The following is a 16467-nucleotide window of genomic DNA, read 5'->3' as shown; positions in this document are numbered from 1 at the left end:
ACATTTAAGAGTTGAGTAACGGCAGGAAAAAACTGCAGCGTGCAAAAAACTTAAATGGGAGCATGGAAATTTACATTCGCTGTTTGGCAACGTGCGCCACGAAGCTCTAACAGTGCGCTGTTAAGTAACTCTGTTAGAATTGGCGAAAATAACATTTTGCAACACAATTGAAAATAACAATATTTACAGACCACTTTAGTTTCTTTAGTTTGAAAACATTCAGTGCCACAAGTAACCTTATTACTAGCTTAATTATTTTACAAACATCAGTCCTCGTCTACAAACAGACCACCTAGGTCGAGATCCTCCAACTTTTCGCGGGACTGTTGTTGGGTTTTAAACTCTGTAAAATATTTGCCATCGCTCTCCGAGTTCCAACAGCTTTCCTCCGCCTCGGCAGCCAGGTGCCGGGCATGTTTGGGCGGTGTGAAATGGGAGTACGAACAATTTGTGTAGGTTGCCGGCTGCGCTGAACTGGTGGCATTTGGACGCAGATCATAGTGCTCGGCCAGAAACTGCAGCACTTGCGATTTGCTGCTCAGACTATTGAACTGGACACGCAATGCACGTTTCATTTCGCTGCTCCACATGAAGCTTAAGTGGTGATGGAAGCACTGAAACTGCAAGTGGTCACCAGCCGACTCGGCGATGTCCAGCCACTGCTGCACACAGGCCTTGGGAGTCGTTGTGGCCTGCGGATAGTCGCTGTTGAAGAGCGCCGGATTGGCGAGTAATCCACGTGCAGCCATAACGCCCGCTGCATGTGTCTTGGCATGCAGTTCGCATGCATCTTGAAAGCTTTCCACATTACCATTGACTATAAGCGGAATTTGCAGCGATTGGCACACCTCTGCCATGGCCGCAACGTTAAGCGTGTCCTTGGAATGCTTCTGTGACGGCGTACGTCCATGCAACGTCAAGAATGTGACACCACAGTGCTCCAGTTGCTGTGCCAGCTGGATCGTTCTTTGCAATGATGTCCGGCTGTCGCTGCTTTGCAACAAACGCATCTTGACCGATACGCTAAAATCCGTTGGCAACGTTCGCCGCAAGCATTGGACAACATCCCGAACTTGCTCTGGCTGGCGCAACAGACCACAGCCGTAGCCTTTGGCAATGGCCCAACTTTGTGGGCAGCCACAGTTAAGATCGACACCATCCACATAAGGATAAACGAGCTGCGCAGACGTGACAAATTCCATTGCATCCTTGGCGGCAAACTGTGCGATGAGCGGCTGGTCATCTGGGCCAGTGGTAAACTCGTTTTGCCTGGCCTTTTCGCTGTTGTTTACCGAATCGGAAATCATCATGGGAGTAAAGGCCAATTGCACTCCATTCTGGCGAAGCAACCTTCTAAATTCTAGCTTACTGTATCTGACCATGGGAGCACTGATGCGTACAAAGTCCTGCGCGTCTGCGAAGAGCGCTCCGATGTCATGGTGTGGCCTTTGTTTTGGCAACTCCATTCATAAATTTATATTGCGTACTCGTAGTTATTGTATATATTCATATACATACGTATGTGTGGTTTATGTGGCGTCCACGTTTTGCCTGGTCTCGCACTCAGCTGTTTCTAATGGATCAGCTGCTCATTCAGCTGGCAAAACTTAACTGTTATTAAAGACGAGCTGGTGTGTTAGTGCTAATTAACATTTTAAACATAAACTAAAATTAACCCATATTCGTTTTTATCTGGCGCCAGCTTAAAACGCAAATCCATTAATAACCTATGCTTAAATTTGAACTATTCGATTGTTTTAGTTAAGAATCTGCTCAATTTATCGATAGGCATGCCTTATTTCATATGTATATAAACAATTTAAGTATACGACATATGTAGGATAAATAGCCAATTTTTGCAGACATTTAATTATTATAATGAATGAGGATCTAGATATTCAAATTGTATGAAATTTTAATTTAATTCAATTTTTACCCATCTCAATAGCGTTTCATGGGCTAGCATTAAATATCGATAGATGAATATATACTTAGAAATCGATAGTGCCAAAGTGAGTTGCTCACCTCTAACGTGTAGGTGAAAAAAACTCACAATCGCAATTTCTTTAATTAAATAAATTAATACATGTACAAATAAAAACATAGTGACTAATCAGCCGACAAAAGGCAAAAGACGTCAATGACGCACAAGTGAAACGCAATGAACTAGTGAACGCAGCAGCAGCGTCCCACAACAACGACAACAGCGACAACTACAACAAAATGCATTTTTCAATACCAGACACACAGGAACAATATGCGGACGGAAGCGGTGGCTCGCCCACATACACGGTGTACAACATCTATATCAATGGCAACTATCACTGCTGCCTGCGTTACAAGCAGCTGCACGCACTGCACGAACAGCTGCGTAGGCGTTGCACAGACGCCGCCCTGCCACCATTTCCACCCAAGCGACTGCTGCCTTTAAGCAACAGTCAGCTGGAGACGCGACGCGCTGCTCTTGAGCACTACTTGCAGATCATTGGACAGGATGCGCGTATAGTACGCCTTTCCTATTTGCAGCAGTTTCTGCAGCGCGCCCAATTGGAAACGGCGCTGGCCGAGTGCACGGTGAGCAGAGAAGATGAGCAGCAACAGCTACAGGTGGAGGTTTATAGTGGCAGCGCAGCGGGATCGGAAGGTGGAGGCGTACAGTTGCTGGTCAATTGTCATGTGCAGCAGAATGCTAGCGCTCTGCTGCAGTGCGTGTGTCGCATGCTGCAGCTGCCGGTCGAGCTAATGCAATATTTTTGTTTATATCTCATGCGAAAGGTGGATTCGGCCGACGGGCCCTCCTCCTCGCCAGATGATCCGCCCGCTGTGCTGCTGCTGCGCCGCCTGATGGACTTTGAGTCGCCGTTTATCACGCGCTTGCATGCGCAGCCCTGTCAATTGCTCTTGCGCACCTGCTACTGGAACGCGCGCTGGGATGCGAAGCTGCTGAGCAACAGCGTGGCGCTCAACTTACTTTACCATCAAACTCTGGCGGATGTGGCCCGCGAGTGGGTTATTTGTACGCCCGAAATGCGTCGACAGCTGTGCAGCCTGCAGATGCAGGCACGACCCTTGCAATACTTGGAGCTTGTGCGTCAGCTGCCCTCCTATGGCTGTCTACAGTTCGGCGCCGCACAGGTGGACTATCCGGAAGTGGACACCCCTGCATTGGTGACCATAGGCAATCGGGAGCTCAGCTTGCGCACGGCGCGTGGCACTAAAATTTACGAAACAAAGTTTAGAGTCACACGCATGCGCTGCTGGCGGGTCAGCGCCATGCACAATACGTACGAATCGCGGGATCAGCCGACGCAACTGCAACTATCCTTTGAGTATCTAATGTCCAAGCAAACTCTGCGCTGGATTACCATCACCAGCCAGCAGGCAATGCTCATGTCTGTGTCGCTGCAGGCGATGGTCGATGAACTGCTGCACATCGACAGTAGCATCAGCGGCGGCAGCGATGATGAGCACGAGGCAAGCACATCTCGAGGCGCATCGGAATCGACCATATCGACGCCCAGCTCCGTCTCATCCTCATCCTGCACATCCACCTCGGGCATTTCGACGACAACAGCAACAGCGACAACCACGCCGCCTGTCAAGTTTCTAGCCCAGCGTTGCAAGCAGCAGCACAAGCTGACAACGGCTCGCACCTTTGCGGCCGTATTCTTTCGCAATGACGATAATGCGGCATCTGTGCGCAATGAGGCATTCGAGGGCATTGGCGACGATGATCTGTAATCTGACCGTCGATGCATGACATGTATGTTAGCTTCCTGGTGGATCTGGAAAGCAAATCGATCAGTGGAAGCATTTTAGTCTCAATCTCAGACATGATCGGACGTTAGTTTTTCCATTACATTGACTTCCTCTGAAATACTTCAATTGATAACGAGAGTGCTCAGCTTTTTGATCGTTTTCCAGCACTAATATGAAATGTGTGAATGTTGTAAGTATATAAAAAATTTGTTGTTTAGTTCATTCGTAAAAAGTGCGTCGCCAAAATAGTTTCTAAGCAAATTGTAACTGTTAGCACAAATCTAACTGTTATTAATAATGCATTATTTAAAAATGCAGCACAAATGCATAGAGTTAGTTAACGAATTCAGCTATACTTTCTGTGCCCTCCCTCCCTACCTTCCTTCCTCTCCTTGGTGCTGCCAAATTTAACGACAAATATGAAACTCGAAATGTGCATTTTATTCTGTTAAAGACAAAAGTAGTTTTATTATCAAAATACATATGAGATGATCATATTGTCTAAATGATAATTGATTAAATACCATTGTGTTGTGTTTAAGAATGCTCAGTAAGAACTATATACTTATATATGGTAATTCTTTTGTAAAAAAAAAAAAAAAACATTTTTATATGGTTACTCGACATTTCCTTTTTATATTGTAAGTATATGCCTATGCATATGCGCAGCTATTTTTTACGTTTATTATTAACAGTTGAGCAAAATATATATGTTATGAATTTTATAGAAATAAACGTAAAATGAAAATGTGAAATATAACGGTTTCATTCAACGACTGCTGTTAAATTATTTTAGCATTCTGTTAACTGGCGACTTTTGGCACTGCCAACGCGTTTGTCAAAATCGATACCGTCTGTGTTATCGATATTTCTGTCAAATGCAACAACGAAAAGAAAAAAATAGCTCACAATACTCCCAATAATAGAATTGGGACGTGTGTGATAAACAAAAACAACCAAGAAAAGCAATATTTTTATTAATACAAAATCATAATGGAACGCAACAATGGGTAAGCCTGATATTTCCACGACACATACAAGGAGTTAATGCTAAGCGAAGCTCGTGACGCATACGAATTGAAAAAAGTAAACACACAGTGTTTGCGGCTGTGTGCGTGTAGATGTGTATATGTGCACAAATGCAATATTGCGATGTTGGGGTAAACTGATTTGGCTAACCTAATATTATTACAGACGTTATCCCTATATTCGCCGCCAAGGCAGCGGCAACGGACCACACAATCATCATCACCATAATAACGCAAACTCATCGACAACGTCGTCGTCATCTACGCCATCTCCGGCATCCCTGACAAACACATCGCCGCACAGCACACAATACTCCAATAATAGCATTAATAATGCGGCAACAAACACTAATGTGCTGTATGCAGCGGTGTCGCAACAACAACAACAACAGCCGCCGGCTGTGCCCATATCGCAGCACGACGAATTAATACGTTACATTCGCGAGGCTTGGAATAAAGTAAGTGCTGGATATAGTCGGCAAAACAATTTGTAACATCTTGTGGCAGGCAACTTTTTCCGATCGTGCTTAACGCTAATGTTTTCTCATTTCCTTTGGTTGCTTACAGGTTAGCGAGCAGGGCACGCCCGTTATATATTGCAACGAATCTGATAATCAATTAAAAAATTTTAAGCCATTCAATCTGGAGGAGTATTGGGGTCAGCGCCTGGTACAGAATATACATGTAACCACAACACATCAGTAGGGAGGAATGCACAAATCAACACAATCTATAAAACAGAGACAATGGCGCATAATAACGTTAGCATATAAACTAAGTACATATGTAAAATGCTTTATAAACCACACATATGTTTTGAAAACAATTTACCAGCAAATGGCATATTTTGTAAACGGATTGCTGTTTCCACATTTACTTCGTTGCTTTTGTATTTATTCGCGATCGTTTCATGTGAAAGTATATGCAATACTTTGTATCTTTCACTATTATCAAATGCATTGCAAACACTGCCAGCTGTGAGGCAAAAAATATATATTAATCATTTCATTAATTTGATTTCAAACGGCATCCCACAAACAATTGTTAATTGTCTGCGTATTACTGACCATTTCGAAATTGTTTTGAAACAGATTGTTAAGAATGCGAGCAACTTTGAATTCCATACAAATCGCAAGAAAATAAACATAATTTAAAAAGGTTGACTTTTTTATTTGTGCCTAAGGATAGATTTAACATAAAGTATATCAAGTATACTAAGAAATACGGTAATTTTATCTATTGCTGAAAAGTTCGCAAAGGAAACCAAAAAGTGAAATATCTTAAGCAGTTATTATAAAATTATGGCTTAAATTGCCTTTCAAGGTTTTCAAATCCCGTCGGGCACAATCCACCATGAAGATACAAAACTATCGATAGTATCGATGATATAATTTATCGAAGTGCTATTCTTCGTGTATTTCTTATCTGAATGTAAAACATGGCGATAGTGACACCTCCTATAACTTATATGACAGACACCAACCTATCTGTGTTGGACAGCAGCTGATTCTTTTTATATCTTTTCAAGAGCTACAATACATAATTGTTATATATTTTAGACCTGCACGAAAATATAGCTTCATATACCCCCGTCCGCCTGTAGTTAGGCTTTTTATTCTCGGCAAAGTATTCTCTCAGATTGAAAGCTACAATTGATAATACGTTGCACGAGCAAACAATAAATATTAATATTTAACACAAGTATGTATGTTTAAATATTTTTATTTAATTTTGTTTTTATTATCAATATTGCATGCAAATCTTAAAACAGGCACATGGTTGTATTTTGAAATTTAGTTTTGCGCGCTTTTTGACTGGTTTTGGCGCGAATTTGTCATAGGCCAAGCAAAGCTCTTTGCGGAAAGTCGAATATAACATTCATTCAAAACAAAAATGGTGAGCCCCTGTAAAAATGCAGAATCTCCGAGCAAAGATTCAGCCGCCATGCTGAAAAGGCGTATGGACTGGAATGCAATGGACATCTCGCCGACCAAGAGGTCAGAACCCATGAAGGAGAATCACCAGGATAACCGGATGACAGAACAGTCCAAAGATGTTGCCATCTGTGAGAACATGGATGAAAAGCAGTATTTGCTATTCATAGACAGGATTATTAAGAATGGAGATAAGCGCGTCGATCGTACTCGGGTGGGAACCTTGTCAATATTTGGCGGCCAAATGCGCTTCGATTTGCGTGACTCGTTTCCGCTGCTGACCACGAAGCGTGTATTCTTTCGAGGCGTGGCCGAGGAACTGCTGTGGTTCATTGCCGGCAAGACCGATGCCAAGATATTGCAGGCAAAGAAAGTCCACATATGGGATGCTAACAGCACGCGCGAGTTTCTGGACAACTGCGGCCACACCGAACGGGCTGTCGGGGATCTGGGTCCGGTTTATGGATTCCAGTGGCGTCACTTTGGCGCCGAGTATCGCACTTGCGATGACGATTACACCGGCCAGGGTATTGACCAATTACAACAAGTGATACATACGATTCGAACTAATCCCTCGGATCGTCGCATTATTATGTCCGCCTGGAATCCGATGGATATACCCAAAATGGCGCTACCGCCGTGCCATTGCCTAGTTCAGTTCTTTGTCTCGCAGTCCAAGGGCGAATTGTCCTGCCAGCTATATCAGCGCAGTGCTGACATGGGTCTCGGCGTTCCCTTCAACATTGCCTCCTACGCTCTGCTCACCTATTTAATAGCCCATGTGACGGGTCTGAAACCCGGCGAATTCATCCACACCATAGGCGATGCTCACGTTTATCTCAACCATATAGAACCGCTGCAGCAGCAGATAAAACGTAGCCCCAAGCCCTTTCCCAAGCTCAACATTAAGCGCCAGGTTACAAATATTGAGGACTTTCGCTACGAAGATCTTGAACTTGTTGGCTACAATCCCGATAAGACGATTCCAATGGAGATGGCCGTTTGAAACGGAGCATTTTAACAATTTTTTCTCACTTGTATTAGAAATAAAGTTTGGTGTATATATTATTCAATTACATGCAACTTGTTTTCATTAACCGTGTTTGGAAATTGCACAGACTCAAGAGATAAGGCAGGTATTTTACTTTTTTCAATATCCATCTGTTACATGCTTGAAACTGGAGATTTATGTAAATATATGTAAGATTGTATAACACAATGTTTCTCTTCAAATAAAGAGTATTACTGATGAGCTGCCAAAGAGTTCTTCAACTGATTTGCGAACATCCACTGGAGAGACGTCGATAGGCAGGAGAGTTTAAGTTGTTAACGCCCTGTAAGAGTATTCGACAGTCGGTGGTACTCGTTTGAAATATTCTTATTCAGGTCGTACCGAGTACAAAGCCAATTTCTGCTACAGGGCTGGAAGATTAGTTTGCCCGGAATCGGAATAACGAAACCCACTCGGTTACTATCCGGGAATACAACAAATGAATGTGATAGAAGATGGCAATGCTCCAAGACTATTTTTATGAATGTATAGTTCATTATTTATCAGAAACGTTTATTCTCCCAGCTATCCTGGCCTAGACGGAGGTCTCCACTTGTTTCGCTTCGCTTATTTTGTATCTTAGCTTTCCGACCAGAAATGTGAAAACACTTGATTTTGTGAACGGCATTTTGGTACTTTCATAAAAAGAGTTAATTTTATTTCTTTCGCTGTTGCCAGACCGTTTTTGTTTTAAACTATTACACTGCAAAACTCTGCCTTAGACCATCTTGCGCAGCAATCTGTTGATCTTGTCCTCGCGGTTGCCGAAGTCACCACCGTTAACGTAGTGATTGGCCTTCTTGCGCCAGCCGCCGGTGGGCGTGTTCAGTTTGAATGGCCACAGGAAGTTGGAGGCATACTTGAAATTGGGTCCCACAGTGAAGATCTCATGCACCAGATCCTCAACGCACTGAATGTCATGGGCCTTACGCAGCTTGCGCTCAATAACAAAGTTATCGGTGATGGGCACACGCTGGCGATTGTGCTTGACAAAGCCGCGCTTGTAGATCAGCTCGCGCACCGACTTCAGATTGGGATAGCCCCAGGTAATGTAAGGCTCAGCAATACGCAGCATATTGATGGTGGCCTTGTTCAGTTTAATGAACACGCCATTGTTGATCTGGCGCAAGCGGAACAGCTGCAGCACTTTACGCACCTTTGGTGCAACCTTGTTGATACTGCAAAGCACATTTAACATTAACAATAACATCATGAGTTGACTGGCGACAAGTTCACTTACCCACGGATACGCACTACAAATGCCAATTTGGCCTCTGCGGGCACGTAAAATTGGTTGCGCTTCTTGGCCAAGCGGCGCAGCTTGATCTCACGCTGATCGGCCTTGATGTACTCGTTCTGGTACTTCTGGGCACGCACCAGATTCTCCTTCTTGCGCAGGGCAATGACAGCGGCACGCTTCAGGCGACGTTTCGTCTCAGAAACACGCTTGCTGATTTGTTTCTTGCTGAACTTAAGCTTGGATTCCGGCACAGCGGGCAGCTTTTTAGCTGCTGGTTTCTTAGCGGCCGGGGCTGGCATCTGTTTAAGGCACAAATTTTGAACATTTTAGAGCGGTTCTCGTTGGGAAAATTGAAAATGTAACACTAACCTTTTACTCGACACTATGCACGTTGGTAAAAGAAAGGGAAAGAAAGAGCGGAAGCTTGAAGTACGCCATGTTCCGAATGTCAAAACATAGTCAAAGCATCCCTGTGTGGCAGTGTTGTGATGCGCCGTGTTAACAATTGTGTTGTATTTCGATAAATTATTATCAATTATCGATAAATGAACAGCTGGGATTGGTGGTGCTCGCCCGCGCATTTCGCATTCTGTGCCTAGCCTTAAGTTTCATTGGTATTATTGGGAATTTAATAAAATGCAGTGCCCCAGCAGTCCCGTCTACAATACAAGTGTCGAGCAGAAACGGCACGCACAAAATGTGGCTAAACAACAACGCTTGGGCATGCCAAAATTACGTGAACTACTTCGGGAGGTAAGCCGCAAGCCATAAAATGAGATACTTATTTGGAAACAAATGCAAATTGTTTATTTGTTTAACAGAAATGTCGTATTCGCATTCTAAATGCACGCAAGGACAAAGTCGATGGCAATCGGAAAATGCAGTTGGTAACTAGAGCAACTAAAGACACTCATTGATTAACTTAACTAATTGGTTTGCAGTCGGAGCTGGAAGACATTTTGCGTTTAGAGCTCAACGAGCTGGATCAGAATTTGCAATTGGAGCAGCATGTCTTTGAGGAGCTCCTCAACGATGTCAACGAATGGTATGCCCTCCAGGAGCAGCACTTGGAAGCACTGTACACTGAGCCCGATGCCGACCCCAATGTCCTTTCATTAATCTGTCCCGTATGCTTGATTAAGTCGATGCAGCGCATCAAATCGCTGTACACATGCGAGTGTGGAGTACACTTTGAGCATAGCGCAGAGATGCCACAATTGCAGGCACTGATTCAGCAGAAGGTCAACGAGCATGAACTCAGCTGCACCCAGGCGCTGCGATTCTTCATTGAAGCGGAGTCTTCGAGCAGCCGTTTGTTTGCGATGTGCGGTAGCTGCGATTATTGCTGCTCTGTTTAACAAATAATCTTCATTTTGCCGCTGGCTTTTTGTATTTGCGAGGTATGTTTAAGTTTGTAAATAAATTAAGAAAACATTGAATTATAAAAACGCCATTTATGTACTTCTGTCAGCTTAGGATTCGTCGCATACAACCTCGATCTGGTTGTCGCCCGCTTGGATACCGCTGTGCAGCTTCTCTCCCTTCTGATAAGCCCAAGACATGCGTTGCGTTGTAAAGTATATGCCCAGCTGTCCCCGGTGATCAATAGCTATTATGCCAGCCGTTTCCTTAAAACGCAAGGTCATCTTTTGAAGCACTTGTTCGGCTGCCTGTTGTATTGTACAATTCTTGTGCTGCACCAGCGCCAATATGCGCGAGGCAACATTGTAACGCATAATGGTCTCACCATGTCCGGTGGTTGATATGGCGCCTATCTCGTTATCTGCATAGGTGCCAGCACCCAGCAGTGGCGAGTCACCAATCCGGCCTGGTAGTTTTCCCATCGTGCCACCTGTTGATGTCGCTGCTGCCACATTGCCGAAGGCATCAATTGCCACGGCACCAACGGTACCTGGAGGAATGGGGAGCCTGCTATTTCCCGATTTATTCCTGCGTAGTTTGTAATCGTTTAAAGATTTTTGTGCCCTTTCTGTAATCAGCGCCGCCTTGGGCAGTATATCGAATCCTTCGCTTCGGGCTAGTTGCATAGCGCCATCGCCAGCCAAATAGCTATGCCGTGACTTCTCCATGACACACCTTGCCAGTGTTATAGGATGCTGTATATCACGGACCAAAGAGACGCAGCCGGCCTCCATTTCAGTGCCATCCATTATGGCAGCATCCATTTCCACCGTGCCCTCCCAGGTAAGTGCGCTTCCATACCCGGCATTAAAGTGGCTATCTTCCTCCAACGATTTTACTGCCTGCTCCACAGCGTCTAAAACGCTCCCCGTCTGCTGTAGCTGCTTGTAGCCACTGCGGGCTGCTCTCTTAATGCCAATCTTAATGCCCGGCACCTTGGCATCGTCTATAGACCCAGCTCCACCATGCACCACCACAATGGGCTGTAATGATTCACTACTCAAGCTGCTTTCCTTACGCTGAGCTGTTCTTTTGCATAAACTTGGGATTTGTAGAAATTTGTTAAGCAACCTAAGGCTTATACGCATTTTTGCAGCTTGCTTCGCTTACATTTTCAAATGCCCAAAAAATTCCCAAATTATCTGAAGAACCTTTAGGTTTCTAGCTGAAAAGGTAAAGCCTGCCACTGTCCAAAGCCTACATGAAATCCATTGCAAGGGACCATTTATACCCAATAAATGTAACATATATGGTAGTCTGACTTAAGTGTCAGTTGGTAATACCCTTTTTGTGTCAGGCAATATGTTGAATGAGCGCCAAATCGCATATTGGTATCTCAACCGGAAAGGCTTTCGTTTCTTAAATTGTTTAAAAATTACATATATATGTATGTATGTACATATTATTATCTCTTTTTAGTCGGGCATACCTGTTCGCAATATCACTTAATGCCAACTGGTACAGGGTATGCATAAGAATAACAGACATACGTGAGAGCTTTTGCACGATCTTGCACGTGCATGCTCGCAGTCTTTCTCTCTCTCTCTCTCTCGCTCTCGCTCTCTCTCGGTTTTTGAAGCACGCACAGCTTCTCAACGAGTGTTCTTTAACATGTGTTTACCGTTTCTTTCAGTACGTTGCGTTCTTCGGCTGCAGACGGTTGGGCAGCATTTAACGGGAACTTTTTCGGCATTCTTCGAATCAGTCGAAACGTGCGCATATTTCTTTTAATGTCTCTGCTATTTTGTTTATATTCAAAATAATTACGATAAAATCCCATAATTAAAAGTAGAACGTACACGCGGCATGCGTTTTATGTACATACATACATACATATGTATGTACATACTTTATTCCGTCGACTTACATAGATACATTGTGTGTATCTGAAATACGAAATTTCGTTTGGAATATAGCAGTACAATAGCATCTATGAATAAGTTAATGTGTATAATTGTAATTGCGAAATAATTTGTTTACATTTTCGATTTTCTGTGCGGTTTTCAAATATTGAATTTTCGGTGAGCAAAATTGGCAGAGTGTACAAGCTCAACACTCGGATGTACTCTATATACGATGTGTATCTAAAATGATGTCTAAAACATATTAAAAAAAAAAAAAAAAACAAAATGATGTGCCTAATCAAATACTTGAACTTGTCTTACGGTCTTATGGTTCTAAATTAATGCTAATATAGCTTTACGGTGCGCTGATCTCCAGGAATTGCACGAAAATGGTACAATTCTTTAATCCTATACGCTGCGATCAGTTGAGTGGTCATTCGCGTGATACATATGATAATCTACAAACCGATATTTGTGGCATAGATCGTGTCAAATACATTTCGACCTGTTTCGCCATATTGATGCTATTCGTTGGATCCATTTATGTGTGGCGAAAATATGACGCGTAAGTCTGATCTACTCTAAACTAACTAGTTAAGCATTTCAACTAAAAAACAAATATTTCAAGAGCCTTCTTATATACTCGAAATACATGCCAGCCGCATATGTATATGTATGTGTGCATGAGCTAACAATTTCTATCTCATTGATGAAAAATCCGCCCTATTCAAATTATAATGCTTGCCGCATGTTCTCTTTCAATATTTTATTTTTATAATATTTAACTCGAGCTAAAGCTATTTTAAAATCATATTGGAATATTAATTGGAAAAATTCGTGACCAATTTATTGAAAACTTTTGCCCTATTCGAAATTTCTGAACAATTTTGGAACCAAGCAGCCCTTGAAAATTTAAATCAACTTTCATATGCTACATAACCGGAAAAGTTCATTCGTATTATAGATCTCCAGTTGAAAACAATCTTTTGTGTGGCTTTTACACAAATTTTGTATTTTGTTTTAAACATTTTTTTTTAGTTTTTTGAGTCAAATATTGTTTATTTTTTTTTAAAATGCCGCCTCCTACTATTTCAAAAGTTGTTATGCCTATACTGTTGCGAACTCTTCTGCCCACTGTGGGTCGCAATCTGGTGCAAAGTCGATCAAAATCCGTATTACTGCAGCAGATGTCCAAGGGATATTCGTTGGGACGGACGCTTTGGAAGCGCTGACTAGGGAACCTGTTGCTTGTGACCTCCGGCGATTCCAAAGAACAATCTGTGATATGCTGGATGATTTGAGGGACTGCCCGATTCGTGATGTCTATTGTTGCCTATATATCCAAAATTTTCAAAGCGTATTTTAAATGTACTTCTATGTAAATTAAACTCGTTTAAACTGTCGTATAAACTTAAAGGGAATTTTGTGCTTTAATTGCTTTTAAAAAATCGGCCAAATTTGGCAAACTGGCTGAATACACTTGGCTGGGCAAAGCCGGGTGATGCCAGCTCTTGATCGTTACTCCTTTTACTTGGGCTATATCCACAATCCATCAGGATAATCACATAGAAATGATTCCTGATGCCGTTCACATAATTCCACAAGAGTTGACTTGATATATTATCGTTTTTTTTTTCCGAGATTCGAAAACCTAATGCTGACTGAATCTAATAAGAAAACTTGTTTCCTTATGACGAATAGATTAACTATTTTGCAAGAACAGTCGAATTACGGTTGGGAAAGACTTTATTCTTTTTTACTACCTCGCAAATCTAAATAGAAGTAAAGCTGTGTTAACTTGTTGAAAATTGGCTTAATGCTTTCATTTGTTAGTCAGTTAAATTGAACTTGCAACGGGGCAGCCCTTGAGATTTCAATTCGAGCTAGATGTATTTGGAAAAACGAATGAATTTAGTTTTCATATAGGCATTAATGTGCGCACACGTGTTCACATTTCAAGTTGAAAAAATTTATTTGTTTGTGCATTGTTTTGAACGTATTTCTTTCTAAAATGCTGGGTTTAGTTCTTAAGGTAATTGTGCCCGTCCTGATGCGCTCCATGATACCATCTGTGGGCCGTAATCTCGTCCAGTGCGGATCCAAATCGTGTTTGTCGCTGCCATTGCGCAGGGGCCTACATATGCGACATGGACTAGAAGTGGTGCGATCACAGGAGGGAGCACGTTGATTTTTTAGGTAAGATCGAGACTTGGCTCCTTCATATACCATATGTAAACGATTTACGATCCGTTATTGTGTCCACAGGATTCTGTTTGCCGTATATCTTGTACTCTCACTCGTATATGTCATTTTAGTGTGTGAATAATTTTCAAATACAAAAATTAAAATGTGAATCTAATTGGGAATCTTGGTATTTCATTCTTATTGGTAGCACGGAATTCTATGTTTCTGAGCCTCAGCCCTTGGCATAAGAGATATGACTAAAAGCATGTGCATATTCTAGGCACATCAACAAATTGGGAACTTTTATTTAAATTTAGCGCATGCGTTTATAAACAATATGCAAAGGCAGCTACCCGACGCAGTCATTGTATATAAATACAGGATGATGCGGGGATGGTGGAGAAGGGGGGGGGGGACGTATTACTCATGTGGCGCTAGGCCAGCTGTTGAAATAAATGTGGCGGGCCCCAAAAACAAAACACGTACAATGGAATCAAAAATTACTCTGCATATTATTTTCCATATATTTTCTCAGTAAACCATTTAAATTGTATTTGTTAAATCCCATGGTTTGGAATTGGCTTTTAGACGTCCCCAGACACTTGCCTAATGACCGACTGACTGACTGCAGCACAGATGCAGATACGTATCTGTAGATACATAAAAGTAAATACATAAAAAAAGATACAGTTCCATTTAGCGCCGACAGCGACAACGACGACGACGACACAAAACATGAAATCTAAATCTAGTTGCAAAATCATTTGAATTATTTACTGACAGCCGTGACATAAGTCAAACGAAAAAGTCCAACAAATTCATAAATACTGTGGACCTAGTTAACAACAAATCGATAAGGCCGGCGAAAAGATACTCTATTGAGTTGGCAATGCATCATTTTTGTTTAGTGAAAGATTGTTTCTTAAATGTATAAGTTTGCTCAAGGGAATAATCAGTTGGGATTCTTTGTTACAACTGGTTTCTAAAGCCTTGATGGGGTAGCTTGGTTTAGGCTTAGTTTATTTGGGTGTCATTATATTGGAAAGAGGAGGTGGCCATTTCTGTGTTATTCAGATCCGTTGAGTGATCGATCTGTTTATTCTGCACCTTCGAGCGTATTCAATAGTCGCATATATTTTCTGTTTGTGGATCATTGAACGATGTCGGAGGTGGCGGCGTTTGCAACTGTGCGACCGACTGTGGCTGCACTGCGTCGTCATCGTTGTGCTCTTCTTGTTGTGCCTGTATCTATCTATATGGTATATTGTTTTGTATGTATACATTTGCCCAGCTCAATTAATAAAAGTTTACTCCAGTTTGCATACAAACAAGCATGTAATCAAGAGGAGAGCGCGCACAAGTATTCATAGGAATTTCGTTGGAACCGTTTCGGTTGCCTTGCGTTGTTTTGGTTATTCGGACTTGTCATCATTGAACAGCCCGCAAATGAAGTGTGCGGCTGCATTGCATTGCAGCATTGGTTCGCTGGATCATTGGTCATTGGTCATTCAATATGCGCATATATCTTCATCATCTGTTTGACTGGCCTGGCCCGGCAGCTGCAGCCGAGGCGACAACAGGCAGCAACAGCAAAACATAAAACAGTTGTCCGCATTGTCATTTCAATATTTGTTGTCATATTTATCTGCGGTCAATTCAATGGACTTAATTGAAGTAAGCCCATAGACAAACGCCTAGGAATGTGGACAAATATTTATGCTTTCAAGAGCTACAGGCTCTTGCACTCCATGCTACTCATTTATAATTTTTAACTTCGAATTTTCCACCTAAAATTATACAATATGGCCCCAGGACTTATTAATAAGTAGTTTGATTAATAATAATAATGTAAGACGAGCAAAAGATAAAGTTTTTTTAAACTAATTATATCGACCAAATTGTTTTTACATGGGCTTAAATATTTCCTATTTTTATACCCTTGCAGAGGGTATTATAATTTTCTCGTGAAATGTGTAACGCATAGAAGGAGACATCTCAGACCCCA

General features: G+C 42.2%; 8 protein-coding genes across 11 annotated transcripts in view; 5 read left to right on the top strand and 3 right to left on the bottom strand.

Annotated features, from left to right (window-relative positions):
- Nucleotides 1-201: 201 nt before the first annotated feature.
- On the bottom strand, nt 202-1706 carry LOC115763394 (tRNA-dihydrouridine(20a/20b) synthase [NAD(P)+]-like). Its single transcript, XM_030705937.1, has one exon. The coding sequence runs from the start codon at nt 1464-1466 to the stop codon at nt 267-269; it is 1200 nt and encodes a 399-aa protein (XP_030561797.1). The 5' UTR covers nt 1467-1706; the 3' UTR covers nt 202-266.
- A 403-nt stretch (nt 1707-2109) lies between these two features.
- Nucleotides 2110-4487, top strand: LOC115763561 (sorting nexin-17; the record flags this gene model as incomplete). Its single annotated transcript, XM_030706181.1, has 1 exon — nt 2110-4487. A coding segment is annotated over one exon (1632 nt), but the record flags the coding sequence as incomplete, so codon positions are not given.
- Nucleotides 4488-4638: 151 nt separating this feature from the next.
- On the top strand, nt 4639-5917 carry LOC115763406. Its single transcript, XM_030705958.1, has 3 exons — nt 4639-4769; nt 4954-5245; nt 5355-5917. The coding sequence occupies exons 1-3, from the start codon at nt 4753-4755 to the stop codon at nt 5490-5492; spliced, it is 447 nt and encodes a 148-aa protein (XP_030561818.1). The 5' UTR covers nt 4639-4752; the 3' UTR covers nt 5493-5917.
- Nucleotides 5918-6276: 359 nt separating this feature from the next.
- Nucleotides 6277-7788, top strand: LOC115763339 (thymidylate synthase). 3 transcript variants are annotated; one of them, XM_030705848.1, is made up of 2 exons: nt 6277-6488; nt 6585-7788. In XM_030705848.1, exon 2 carries the CDS (start codon nt 6681-6683, stop codon nt 7725-7727), a length of 1047 nt encoding a protein of 348 aa, XP_030561708.1. In that variant the 5' UTR covers nt 6277-6488; nt 6585-6680; the 3' UTR covers nt 7728-7788. The 3 variants fall into 3 exon arrangements, with proteins under 3 accessions (XP_030561708.1, XP_030561706.1, XP_030561707.1); XM_030705846.1 differs by having other exon boundaries at nt 6559-7788; XM_030705847.1 differs by having other exon boundaries at nt 6277-6492; nt 6559-7788.
- A 597-nt stretch (nt 7789-8385) lies between these two features.
- LOC115763340 (60S ribosomal protein L7) lies at nt 8386-9450 on the bottom strand. The gene is made up of 3 exons (XM_030705849.1): nt 9382-9450; nt 9013-9311; nt 8386-8950 (listed from the first exon to the last, which is right to left on the bottom strand). Exons 2-3 carry the CDS (start codon nt 9309-9311, stop codon nt 8491-8493), a joined length of 759 nt encoding a protein of 252 aa, XP_030561709.1. The 5' UTR covers nt 9382-9450; the 3' UTR covers nt 8386-8490.
- Nucleotides 9451-9496: 46 nt separating this feature from the next.
- Nucleotides 9497-10434, top strand: LOC115763341 (RIP-like protein). Its single transcript, XM_030705850.1, has 3 exons — nt 9497-9765; nt 9834-9899; nt 9954-10434. Exons 1-3 carry the CDS (start codon nt 9649-9651, stop codon nt 10368-10370), a joined length of 600 nt encoding a protein of 199 aa, XP_030561710.1. The 5' UTR covers nt 9497-9648; the 3' UTR covers nt 10371-10434.
- A 50-nt stretch (nt 10435-10484) lies between these two features.
- On the bottom strand, nt 10485-11681 carry LOC115763560 (probable isoaspartyl peptidase/L-asparaginase GA20639). Its single transcript, XM_030706180.1, has 2 exons — nt 11545-11681; nt 10485-11475 (listed from the first exon to the last, which is right to left on the bottom strand). The coding sequence occupies exons 1-2, from the start codon at nt 11679-11681 to the stop codon at nt 10485-10487; spliced, it is 1128 nt and encodes a 375-aa protein (XP_030562040.1).
- A 417-nt stretch (nt 11682-12098) lies between these two features.
- The window catches only part of LOC115763342 (ATP-binding cassette sub-family C member Sur), a 53113-nt gene continuing 48744 nt past the window's right edge, over nt 12099-16467 (top strand). For both annotated transcript variants that reach the window (XM_030705852.1, XM_030705853.1), the window contains exon 1: nt 12099-12843. In XM_030705852.1, the coding sequence (XP_030561712.1) occupies nt 12668-12843 (176 nt within the window). In that variant the 5' untranslated portion in view covers nt 12099-12667. The remainder of the gene's footprint in view (nt 12844-16467) is intronic.

The sequence above is a fragment of the Drosophila novamexicana genome, unplaced genomic scaffold (assembly GCF_003285875.2).
Source record: "Drosophila novamexicana strain 15010-1031.04,08,12 unplaced genomic scaffold, DnovRS2.1 tig00000739-arrow-arrow-pilon, whole genome shotgun sequence".
NCBI classification, from domain to species: Eukaryota; Metazoa; Arthropoda; class Insecta; order Diptera; family Drosophilidae; genus Drosophila; species Drosophila novamexicana.
Note: the sequence above shows the minus strand (reverse complement) of the source record. Positions and strands in the feature narration are given on the sequence as shown.

What these genes read in the sequence shown, in the direction of transcription:
- LOC115763394 (XM_030705937.1), bottom strand. Translation starts at nt 1,466, where the DNA reads ATGGAGTTGCCAAAACAAAGGCCACACCATGACATCGGAGCGCTCTTC.
- LOC115763406 (XM_030705958.1), top strand. An exon ending in TTCGCGAGGCTTGGAATAAA is followed by an intron (nt 5,246 to 5,354) that starts GTAAGTGCTGGA and finishes GGTTGCTTACAG; the next exon opens with GTTAGCGAGCAGGGCACGCC.
- LOC115763339 (XM_030705848.1), top strand. Translation starts at nt 6,681, where the DNA reads ATGGTGAGCCCCTGTAAAAATGCAGAATCTCCGAGCAAAGATTCAGCC.
- LOC115763340 (XM_030705849.1), bottom strand. Translation starts at nt 9,311, where the DNA reads ATGCCAGCCCCGGCCGCTAAGAAACCAGCAGCTAAAAAGCTGCCCGCT. An exon ending in TTTGTAGTGCGTATCCGTGG is followed by an intron (nt 8,951 to 9,012) that starts GTAAGTGAACTT and finishes TGTGCTTTGCAG; the next exon opens with TATCAACAAGGTTGCACCAA.
- LOC115763341 (XM_030705850.1), top strand. Translation starts at nt 9,649, where the DNA reads ATGCAGTGCCCCAGCAGTCCCGTCTACAATACAAGTGTCGAGCAGAAA. An exon ending in TACGTGAACTACTTCGGGAG is followed by an intron (nt 9,766 to 9,833) that starts GTAAGCCGCAAG and finishes TTTGTTTAACAG; the next exon opens with AAATGTCGTATTCGCATTCT. An exon ending in GCAATCGGAAAATGCAGTTG is followed by an intron (nt 9,900 to 9,953) that starts GTAACTAGAGCA and finishes ATTGGTTTGCAG; the next exon opens with TCGGAGCTGGAAGACATTTT.
- LOC115763560 (XM_030706180.1), bottom strand. Translation starts at nt 11,681, where the DNA reads ATGTTACATTTATTGGGTATAAATGGTCCCTTGCAATGGATTTCATGT. An exon ending in TTTTTTGGGCATTTGAAAAT is followed by an intron (nt 11,476 to 11,544) that starts GTAAGCGAAGCA and finishes ACAAATCCCAAG; the next exon opens with TTTATGCAAAAGAACAGCTC.